Source organism: Nerophis lumbriciformis, linkage group LG12 (genome assembly GCF_033978685.3).
Source record: "Nerophis lumbriciformis linkage group LG12, RoL_Nlum_v2.1, whole genome shotgun sequence".
NCBI classification, from domain to species: Eukaryota; Metazoa; Chordata; class Actinopteri; order Syngnathiformes; family Syngnathidae; genus Nerophis; species Nerophis lumbriciformis.
The window spans coordinates 20,215,819-20,228,476 of NC_084559.2; the positions used below are offsets into that span (position 1 = coordinate 20,215,819).

The window sequence follows — 12,658 nt, forward strand, 5'->3', positions numbered from 1 at the left end:
TGTTTACATCTGTAAAGACCACAAAATGGCTCCTACTAAGCGATCCGGTTCATAAAAAGACGCAATCTCTCCATCCGCACACGGATTACTACCGTATTTCACAGCTGATATTCCTGTGAACCGCACTGTGGAACGGGAGCACGTACGGTGAATATTCGCACCACAGGGAATGAGAAGTCATCCTTCACTGTGGTTCTAGCTTGCCATGCTAACTTCCACCCATGATGATATTCAAAAGGAAGACCTTGCCAAAAGAGACCTTTCCAGCCGGCGTCATCATAAAAGCTAACTCGAAGGGATGGATGGATGAAGAAAAGATGAGCGAGTGGTTAAGGGAAGTTTACGCGAAGAGGCCGGGTGGCTTTTTTCACACAGCTCCGAAGGCGAACACACCTTCACTAAGACAGGCAGACAGCGCCGGTCGACATACGCCAACATCTGCCAGTGGATCGTAAATGCCTGGGCAGATAGTTTCGGTCACAACTGTGGTCTGAGCTTTCCGGAAGGCAGGATTCACAGAACTGCTGCACAACAACAGCGACACTGAATCCGATGACTTCGACGAGGCGGAGCCGGCCATTTTTGGATCCCACGCTTGCGCAACTTTTCAATTCGGACACCGAAGACGAAGAATTCGAAGGATTTACGAATGAAGAATAACTTCAGAAGGTGAGCGCTATGTTTATTTTGTGTGTTGTGACATTAACGTTCGAGCAACATTATGTTGCTATTTATTGCTCTACACCATTTTGAATTTTACTATGTTTGTGATTGCACATTTGCGTACATTTTGGGACAGAGTTGTTAGAACGCTGGTTTTCAATATATTATTAAAGTTTGACTGAACTATCTGACTGTTTTTTTGACATTCACTTTAGCGCAGCGTTTTTTTGACATTCACTTTAGCGCAGCGTAGGCGCGGCTTATAGTCCGGGGCGGCTTATTGGTGGACAAAATTATGAAATATGTAATTCATAGAGGGTGCGGCTAATAATCCGGTGCGCCTTATAGTGCGGAAAATACGGTATTTCTTTTATTTAGATATATATATATATATATATATATATATATATATATATATATATATATATATATATATATATATATATATATATATATATATATATAAATAAAATAAATATATATTTATAGCTAGAATTCGCTGAAAGTCAAGTATTTCTTATATATATATATCCATCCATCCATCCATTTTCTACCGCTTATTCCCTTCGGGGTCGCGGAGATATAGATATATATACGGTATATATAAAATACTTGACTTGGTGAATTCTAGCTGTAAATATACTCCTCCCCTCTTAACCACGCCCCCAACCACGCCCCCCACCCCCCACCTCCCGAAATTGGAGGTCTCAAGGTTGGCAAGTATGAAATAAACATTTATCAAATGTTTTGGTGTAAATAACTAATTTCCCAACCTATTTATCTGCTGCGTAAAGTCCAGTGCGGCTAATATATGGAACATTTTTTATTTTTTTTTTACTTCTAAAATTTAGTGGGTGCGGCTTATATTCCCGTGCGCTCTGTAATCCAGAAAGTACGGTAACTTTCTCAACACTGAAAATCTACAATGTACTTCCCATTTTGACTATAGGGTTAAGTGTCCAACAACATTATGAAAGGGAATTTCCCTAGAACGTATCAAATTTGAAGAAACGTTTAATAGACGAATGTAAACATGCACCGTGTAGTTATGTAATATTACAAGTAATAGGTAAACATCAATAGATTCTCGAGTGTCCCTTGAGCATGCTCTTATTCAAAAGAGTTGAAACGTGGTTGATATAATTCAGAGCGAGGAGGCGGGATGAAGGGAGGTGGGAGAAAGACTGTTGGCCAGCATACATCCTGGCAGGAAAAAGGGAAGTAGAAAGTGTTACAAAGGTCAGCATTCTACATACAGGAGTAATGGAGTAAGCTATGAGTCACTGTTACACCTCCAGCTTTTCAGATAAATCTTGAGCAATCTGTAATATCCTGTAACTGCTTATACTCATAAGCTCAGTAATTTCACCGAGTGTGTCAAATAAGGACAAACGCTATTAGGTCTCACTGTACAGCCCAGTGACTTTTGTAATCATTTCTGAGAGCACTATCACGGTTACATCATCGTTATCTAGAGACAATGCACATTGCCCCAAGTGTCAACTAATTGCTAATAACGTGAAACACAACAGGTTGAACGCACGATTTTAAATAGCTAAATTTAAAGAACATTGTTTCTCATTTTGTGCTTTATTTTCTTAGCATCACAGGTTGAGCGCAAATGAGCCTAAGTGCAAATCAAACTCTCTCTGAGACCCAGACCACACAGGAGTGAGTGTTTTACTTGTTTTAGGGTTTTGGTCCTAAATGTACTCAGTAAGATGTTACAGCTTGTTGCTGAGATGTTATGACCTATATTGAGTAAAACATGCTTGAAACGAGAATATCAACTGTTGCAAAGCTGTGTCATCAACACTCACAAGTATAAAACTATTTTTTTAAAGTAATAATTTCAAATTTCAAGCATGAAAAAAAAAATCATGACTTTGACACAATTTTGTCTCATAATTAAAACGGGTGACAGCCAAATGGACTTTGCTGTTTTATTTTCAATGAAACAATAGAACATACGTACTCATATAGTAGTACAGTTGGCACAGTACAGTAAACTGACAGTTAATATTTAAACATTTAACATTTCAAACAATTTTGAACAGAAATAGTTCATGCACATTCAGATAAATTCTTCAAAATTACAATAAAAAAAAATTTGACCAGGGGCTGGGCTGTATATATGTGCACTAATTGACTGAAAGAGCACGAACTTGGCGCGATTATGTCATGTTATCGATGGAAAAATGCATTTTTAGACAATAGGATTTGCCTGAGCGGCTAGTAGACCCCGAGAGTAACAAGCGGTTGCCTTCCATTAAGAACAATAAATTAGTTTTAGTATAAGTTTGCTGGTTTCAAGAAATGTAATGCCGAGCGCATATTATTATGTCAAGATAATGGCACTAGCATTTACTTAATTTAAGAATATTTTTCAACATATTGAGCAAAAAGGTCTCTTTTTTTGTTCTACCAAGAAAAGTGCACTTGTTATTAGTGAGAATATACTTATTTTAAGGTATTTTTGGGTTCATTGAGGTTAACTAATTTTGCTTGTTTTGGAAAGTCTTGACAAGCTGAATTATCTTGTTCTATTGGCAGATAATTTTGCTTAGTTCAAATAAAATACCTCTAATTTTTGTATTTTTTTTTTCTTGTTTTTGAACACTGACTTTTTGCAGTGTGGTTGCTGCCAAAGGGGTTAAATATTTTCGCAAAAACAGAGCGAGTGCAAGATCAAGTTAGGGTGAGCCGCAGGTAGTTGGAAAAGTTTAAAAATAACGATTTAACCATGACTTTGACACAAGCTCTCTACTTAATATTCATGCTTTTCTCCTGAACTTGTTTTCCACAATTGTGGTGGGGTACCTGACCAGGTGCTCCATCAACCTTTAACTCTACTGAACACAATAACAATCACCTGGTTCTTCGAAACTACAGAATTTACATAAATGTTACTGATGTTCTCATGTAGGTCAGTGGTAAATAATTCCAACCAACCTGTATTTTTATGTTAAATTGATGCTTTATTCTGAAATCACAAATTTTGACATCGTGAGGCCAAATAAGGCTTTCATTGGGTTACCTCGCAATATGAAAAATACATCTTTTTTTTTTTTTGGTTTAATTCATTCAGTTATTAGGAGTTTAATGCCAAATTAAAATCGGGATTCAAACAACAAATGCAGACATCCTTATCTTAACAGAAACTTGGCTAAGTAAAGCAGTGTCTGATAAGGACATTGCTATTAAGAGATATGAAAGGTGGAGTGATCCTTTGGCTTACGTATAATACAGTTGAGAAAAAGGCACAACTGGGACACAAACCGATGATAAATCGACAAATACAACTCCGAAAGTCCCAGACTATTCAAAAAATGCCTCAAATATTTACCGACACGAGGACACAAGGTAAAAAGGATGTTCCTTTGTTTGTTTTTTATTGTAGCAACATGGTTGTTAACGTTTTGAAGAGCACCAAAGGCAAAGAAACGTTTGTGTGTGTGCACGCATTGACAGTTAAGCTGGCTGTTGTTGTTGCTGTTTGGAAAAAAAATAAATTTTTGAGCCATTACACTCTTGTTATGTTGGTTTGCTATATACTGTATATACAGTCTGCGATGAGGTGGCGACTTGTCCAGGGTGTACTCCGCCTTCCGCCCGATTGTAGCTGAGATAGGCTCCAGCGGCCCCCGCAACCCAAAAGGGAATAAGCGGTAGAAAATGGATGGATGTATATACAGTACGCATATATGTACACACATTATAGTGTCTTCAAAGTGCGCATTTTTAATGAAAATAGGGATTTTTGTCGAGGCGAGAACCATTCTTTTTTTTTTTTTTTTTTTTCTGGAGAACTGCAAACTCTGTGTTTTGATCCATGTTTAAGAACCAATTAGTTTCATAAATGTAGGTTCCACTGTATATGCCACAAATATGGCACACCTACACTGCAAAAACTGAAATCTAAGTAAGATTAAATATCTCAAAAAAAGGGTGATATTTGTTTATTTTCTGTCTGATAAGATAATTCTTCTCACTAAGCAGATTTTATGTTAGAGTGTTTTACTTGTTTTAAGTGTTTTGGTCCTAAATGATCTCAGTAAGATATTACAGCTTGTTGCTGAGATTTGATGGCCTATATTGAGTAAAACATGCTTGAAACTAGAATATCAACTGTTGCAAAGCTGTGTCATCAACACTCACAAGTATAAAACTACTTTTTTAAAGTAATACTTTCTTATTTCAAGCATGAAAAAAAAAATCATGATTTTGACACAATTCTGTCTTATAATTAAAACAGATGACAGCCAAATGGACTTTGCTGTTTTATTTTCAATGAAACAATAGAACATACCTACTCGTATAGGAGTACAGTTGGCACAGTACAGTAAACTGACAGTTAATATTTAAACATTTAACATTTCAAACAATTTTGAACAGAAGTAGTTCATGCACATTCAGATAAATTCCTCAAAATTACAATTAAAAACATTTTTGGCCGGGGGCCGGGCTGTATATATGCGCACTAATTGACTGCAAGAGCATGCACTTGGCGCGATGATGTCATGTTATCGATGGAAAAATGCATTTTTAGACCATATGATTTGCCTGAGCAGCTAGTAGACCCCGAGAGTAACAAGCGGTTGCCTCTCCATTAAGAACAATAAATTAGTTTTTAGTATAAGTTTGCTGGTTTCAAGAAATGTAATGTCGAGCGCATATCATTATGTTAAGATAAAAAAATTCAACATATTGAGCATAAAGGTCAAAAAAAAAATTCTACCAAGAAAAGTGCACTTGTTATTAGTGAGAATATACTTATTTTAAGGTATTTTTGGGTTCATTGAGGTTAGCTAATTTTACTTGTTTCGGAAAGTCTTGACAAGCCAAATTTTCTTCTTCTATTGGCAGATAATTTTGCTTAGTTCAAGTAAAATACCCCTAAATTTTTTTATTTTTTTTTCTTGTTTTTGAACACTGACTTTTTGCAGTGTACTGTACATGTGTCGCTGTAAACATACAAAGACAGAGCGAACCGGATACAGAACATGCGCATCAAATGTGGCATCTTCTGCTACACACCAAACAAACACAAGAAGAAGATGATGGTGAACACGAGCAAGAAACCCAAGTCTCTTGTCTGGACTGATGACGAAAGAGAAACACTCCTGTGAGTCACAAGACAAACGCAATTACAGGAGAATGTCGACTGGGAGTCATGCCAGAGAAAATAGCATGACACAGCCGTGCAGTCCACCATTCTTGTTGTCTTTGTTACCCGTTGTTGTGTGCAGGGTTCTTGACAGTGTGGCGATGTCAACATTCTTAAAAAGTAGTCGTTTACTTGTTCACGCTTGTCGTTACAACACTGTACAGTTCTCACCTAAAAACGTTTCTGTGTGAACAGTATACTATGTACAGTATAAACTAAAATAAAGTTTACCAGGACTGACAACAGCTGAGATTTATTGTACTCATTTTGTATGCCATGTACAGAATATTGCAATATAAAGCCCCACTGACATATGTTTTACATTTGACACACCAGCTGTTTTGCCTCTGCTGAATAAATGGAGACTTGGGCAGTTTACTATACTTGAAAATGCCCATTGTACTTATTGTGTTGTGTTATTCTCACTTCTGAATTTTTGTGATAGCGGAACTGCTGATCTGTATTCTGCATACGCCTGAAGCTCCCCTTGCCTGTTTAGAAATTAAACAGCCACTAAAATTGTTAATCTGTAAATTAACTGTAGCCCAGCTGTTTCTTTCACTACTCCTGATGCTATATTGTCGATGATATTAGTGCGAGATGTTCTCTCAACATTTGTGAAGTCTTTTTAAAACCATTTTTAGGAGAGAGAGAATGTTTTTGCAATTAAAAAAAATGCCCCACATCTTTCCCTATCATCCCATTATTGGCAAAACAGACACATTAATTTGTACAGCTAACAATGAGAATTCTGGCTCAAAAAGTAAAGTGACAAAACATATAAAGCTGCAATGGGAGCAGAGATAAATATTTGTCTTAAGAACAAATGTATCTTGATTTGTGGATATACCATTCGTTATGAAATCACTTGGCAGTGTACATTTGTCATATGAGCAAACTTTTACAGCAATGCATTTCATAAAAACAGCACGTCAACAACTGTTTTTAAAGACATATTTACTACTAGAGATGTCCGATAATGGCTTTTTTACCGATATTGTCCAACTCTTAATTACCGATTCCGATATCAACCGATACCGATACATACAGTCGTGGAATTAACACATTATTATGCCTAATTTTGTTGTGATGCCCCGCTGGATGCATTAAACAATGAAATAAGGTTTTCCAAAATAAATCAATTCAAGTTATGGAAAAAAATGCCAATTTTTGGGGTTTTTTTTGGGGGGGGGGGTATTGTAGCGTCCCGGAAGAGTTAGTGCTGCAAGGGGTTCTGGGTATTTGTTCTGTTGTGTTTATGTTGTGTTACGGTGCGGATGTTCTCCCGAAATGTGTTTTGTCATTCTTGTTTGGTGTGAGTTCACAGTGTGGCGCATATTTGTAACAGTGTTAAAGTTGTTTATACGGCCACCGTCAGTGTGACCTGTATGGCTGTTGACCAAGTATGCTTGCATTCACTTGTGTGTGTGAAAAGCCGTAGATATTATGTGATTGGGCCGGCACGCAAAGGCAGTCCCTTTAAGGTTTATTGGCGCTCTGTACTTCTCCCTACGTCCGTGTACCAAAGTAATATATTTTACTTTTTGAAACAGATACCGATAATTTCCGATATTACATTTTAAAGCATTTATCGGCCGATAATATCGGCAGCCCGATATTATCGGACATCTCTATTTAGCACCATACAGATGTTAAATATGCTGAAATGGATAAATGCATAACTTAATAGCTCGTTGACAAACCAATATTTATGAGCGGTTTGTTTGTGTCCAACAATAGGAAGCAACAATTAAACGCCATGCCGTCAAGTAATGTATTTTACATTGAAATAAATGTAATTCATAGTTTCATGGTTAATTTAGACCCGCATGCATCTAATGGAATTATTGCCAAGTATCTTCTCAAAATATTTCCTATGAAAATTGAATATTGACGATTACACAATTTGGCTTTCATGTCAACCTGTTAAAGTTAAGGCAACTATAAAATATATATGTTTTGGTTTGCTATATGTTAAGTACAAATAATCAAAAAGTGACACATTTTTAATATTGCATGACCAAACAAGAAGGGCATGAGCAGACTCTTTTTCCTGAGGAAGCTTAGGTCCTTTACTGTGTGCAGCAAACTGTTGGAGATCTTTTTTCAGTGTGTTGTGGCCAGTGCCCTGTACTTTGCAGTGGTTTGTTGGGGCAGCAGCACCAGCAAAAGGGACTCAAACCGGATTGACAAACTGATCCGGAAAGCCGGCCAAACTGGTGGCAAGCAGTTGGAGGCGTTTGTGTCAGTGAGGGACAGGAGGACACTGAACAAACTGCTCGCCATCATGGACAATCCTGCCCACCCACTCCACCAGACAATTGAGGGACAGCGAAGTTCATACTCCAACAGGCTCCTTCAGCTTCCTTCCCACAGTGTTCGATTCAAGAATTCCTTCATTCCGCACTCCATCCAGCTGTATAATCACTCGCCATACAGCAATAGATGACATCTGTCTATTACCTGACACCTTCTATGTTAGCTACTTCTCTTTGTTTTTAATGTCTATTTTCTGCTGGATTTACTCTCGATCTTATGCTGCAGCTGTTACATATACCGTACTGTAATATTGTACATGGTAAATGATAAATGATAAATGGGTTGTACTTGTATAGTGCTTTTCTACCTTCAAGGTACTCAAAGCACTTTGACACTACTTCCACATTTGTAATTGGTAATTGGTATACACTGTATATATATGATATAGACATAACATAATATATCAGTACATATAACATACTGTACATATATTATGTAAATATTACGTATACCGTATTTTTTCGGAGTATAAGTCGCTCCGGAGTATAAGTCGCACCGGCCGAAAAGGCATAATAAAGAAGGAAAAAACATATAAGTATAAGTCGCATTTTTGGGGGAAATTTATTTGATAAAACCCAACACCAAGAATAGACATTTGAAAGGCAATTTAAAATAAATAAAGAATAGTGAACAACAGGCTGAATAAGTGTACGTTATATGACGCATAAATAACCAACTGAGAACGTGCCTGGTATGTTAACGTAACATATTATGGTAAGAGTCATTCAAATAACTATAACATATAGAACATGCTATACGTTTACCAAACAAACTGTCACTCCTAATCGCTAAATCCCATGAAATCTTATACGTCTAGTCCAGAGGTCGGCAACCCAAAATGTTGAAAGAGCCATATTGGACCAAAAATACAAAAAACAAATCTGTCTGGAGCCTCAAAAAATTAAAAGCCATATTACATACAGATAGTGTGTCATAAGATATAAATTGAATTAAGAGGACTTAAAGGAAACTAAATGAGCTCAAATATAGCTACAAATGAGGCACAATGATGCAATATGTACATATAGCTAGCCTAAATAGCATGTTAGCATCGATTAGCTTGCAGTCATGCAGTGACCAAATATGCCCGATTAGCACTCCACACAAGTCAATAACATCAACAAAACTCACCTTTGTGCATTCAAGCACAACGTTAAAAGTTTGGTGGACAAAATGAGACAGAAAAAGAAGTGGTATAAAACACGTCCTAGAAAGTCGGAGAAAGTTATAAATGTAAACAAACTACGGTGAGTTCAAGGACTGCCAAAAGTAGTAGGACAAAACGGCGCTCACCAAATACTCGAATCAGTGAAGCATGTTTAAAATAAACAGTGTGCTTTATAACAATTAGGGAGGTTTGTGTCATGTTTGCCCTCCTACAGAAACCATATTTACACAAAAAATATATTATTTTCCCCTCATCTTTTTCCATTTTTCATACATTTTTGAAAAAAGCTCCAGAGAGCCAGTAGGGCGGCGCTAAAGAGCCGCATGCGGCTCTAGAGCCGCGGGTTGCCGACCCCCGGTCTAGTCTCTTACGTGAATGAGCTAAATAATATTATTTGATATTTTACGGTAATGTGTTAATAATTTCACACATAAGTCGCTCCTGAGTATAAGTCGCACCCCCGGCCAAACTATGAAAAAAACTGCGACTTATAGTCCGAAAAATACGCTATATGTTATGTTTTATATCTATTTATTGTCCTTTCCATCCTTACACTTTCCATCATTGTAACTGAGCTACTATGTGGAACAATTTCCCTTGTGGATCATTAAAGTTTGTCTAAGTCTAAGTCTAAGTCTAAATGTAATGAATAAATAAAACCTGAGAATTCTGTGTTGATGGTGCTTCCCTGTTACTTGCATGCGGGTATGCATACATATAATGCAGTGATTCTCAAACTGTTAGTGGTACACGGGCTTCATCTAGTGGTATGCCAAAGAATCACTTGATTAAAGTACAGTGTTTAATTTTCATACATTCAGTGTTACTGTTCAAACTGTGTGTAATGTGGGCAACAATGAGCAAAAATATGTAATATACTTGTTAAACAAAACCTCTGCCTTGTGTTTAATGAATATTTTGGTATACTACGCTACTGTATTTTAATATTAGTCATTATGGTGAACAGTTTAAGAACCACTGAGATATAATGCATACTGGGAGGGGGCTGCAGACATGCATCGAATTGGGGTGTGCCAGGACCGGCTTTGAGATCAGCGACAGGTGCGTAGATGGCCCACCTGGGCGTGCTTATCTAATCACCTGTCGCTCTGTTAAAGGCAGCAGCCGGGAAGGAGAGGGGGTTGGAAGGCGAGCAAGAGCGAGAGCGAGGCGGACATAAGAGACGATGGCTGAAAAGCACACAAAGAGACTCATAGTGAAAAATAAATCATTGTTCAGAACCATGAACGCAGCTGTCACGTCTGTGATTAGTGGTCCGAAGAACCTGGAAGCGCAAGACTTCCACACATACGTACACACTCAATAATTCAGCCCACTTTTGGTGTGAAGCAATGTGAGTTTGGTGGAAAAAGTGAGTCTCAGATGTATATTCCACTGACCCTGTTCTCATCATAGATGATCTGTACCAAGCTGCGATGCTTGGCCTCACTGGGTGGTGGGGAAATGGACCGCTCTGGCTCGTGAGGTTTTGCAGCCTCCTCCTCCAGCTGTTGCTGCAACACACAAACAAGGATGACTTAGTTAGCATTTAAAAATGACAACATCTTTTTTGTATTCCAAAGGTTATTAACAAGGTCTCGTTAAATACAGTGGTTTCAGTGTAACACGACCAATTTTAATGCATCTTTTTCACATCAAGTTCCAGTTTCTGTGTCTGCAGGATCTCGGGAAATAAAGTTAGGCGCATTTGCTTACCGGTACATGCGAGTTGAAAAATAAAGCTACCGTGTTGAGATGTCCGATAATAGCTTTTTTGCCGATATTCCGATATTGTCCAACTCTTAATTACAGATTCCGATATCAACCGATACCGATATATACAGTCATGGAATTAACACATTATTATGCCTAATTTTGTTGTGATGCCCCGCTGGATGCATTAAACAATGTAACTTTACCATGAATTGATGAACGTGGACCCCGACTTAAACAAGTTGAAAACTTATTCTTGTGTTACCATTTAGTGGTCAATTGTACGGAATATGTACTGTACTGTGCAATCTACTAATACAAGTTTCAATCAATCAATCAAAAACAAGGTTTTCCAAAATAAGAGAACAACTTCAACTCCAGTTATGGGAAAAAATGCCAACATGGCACTGCCATATTTATTATTGAAGTCACAAAGGGTCGGGGAGGCAGGGGGGGGGTGTATATTGTAGCGTCCCGGAAGAGTTAGTGCTGCAAGGGGTTCTGGGTATTTGTTCTGTTGTGTTTATGTTGTGCTACGGTGCGAATGTTCTCCCGAAATGTGTTTGTCATTATTGTTTGGTGTGGGTTCACAGTGTGGCGCATATTTGTAACAGTGTTAAGGTTGTTTATATGGCCACCCTCAGTGTGACTTGTATGGCTGTTGACCAAATATGCCTTGCATTCACTTATGTGTGTGTAAAAGCCGCATATATTATGTGACTAGTCCGGCACGCTGTTTGTATGGAGGAAAAGCGGACGTGACGACAGGTTGTAGAGGACGCTAAAGGCAGTGCCTTTTCTGGCACGCCCAATATTGTTGTCCGTGTCTTACCGGATATGTACCGCTCCGTAAAGCGGCTTTTTAAAAAGTCATTAATTTTACTTTTTGAAAACGATACCGATACCGATATTACATTTTAAAGCGTTTATCGGCCGGTAATATCGGCAGGCCGATATTATCGGACATCTCTACTACCGTGGATCCACGCTGATGTCCGTGTCTCCTCTACTTAACAGCCATAACAAGATTACAACCCTCCCAAATATATTACACTATATTGTAACCTGCGTTACAATATACATTCATTCATACATTATATTACACTATATTGTAACCTGCGTTACAATATACATTCATTCATACATTATATTACTGTTCAAGTAAAAAAACATACATTTTTAAGGTGTTGCAACTTCCTACCGGTTTTCACTTTATCGAAGTGCGCATGCAAGTGACATTGCGACCACATTGGGGCCTGTGCGCGTTTACACTGAAGTCTGATAAATATCACTGTGGAAGTCCCTTACTTCCGGGCCTCGCTGCAGGTCCGCAGGCCACGCCCCTCACAATCACATTTTACTTGCAGTGTAAACAGTCATTTGGAAAAAATCAGGTCTCAAAGAAATCAGATGTGGGCCACTTTGGCCTGCAGTGTAAACATAGTCAAAGAGACGTGTAAAGAATGTCCACTATGTTATTTAATGCCAAAATTGTTTTTTGATTACAAGAATATGTTTAATGTATCATAAGAAATTATGTTAACATAAAGCCAATTATGACATTTTTGGTGATCCCCTTTATTTTAAAAAGTATCAAAACACATTTTGGTACCGGTACCAAAATATTG

At 37.8% G+C, this 12,658-nt stretch overlaps 1 protein-coding gene across 5 annotated transcripts in view; it reads right to left on the reverse strand.

Annotated features, from left to right (window-relative positions):
• The window catches only part of ncor2 (nuclear receptor corepressor 2), a 216,904-nt gene that overhangs the window by 109,283 nt on the left and 94,963 nt on the right, over window positions 1–12,658 (reverse strand). For all 5 annotated transcript variants that reach the window (XM_061986043.2, XM_061986041.2, XM_061986039.2 and 2 more), the window contains exon 6: window positions 10,718–10,831. In XM_061986043.2, the coding sequence (XP_061842027.1) occupies window positions 10,718–10,831 (114 nt within the window). The remainder of the gene's footprint in view (window positions 1–10,717; window positions 10,832–12,658) is intronic.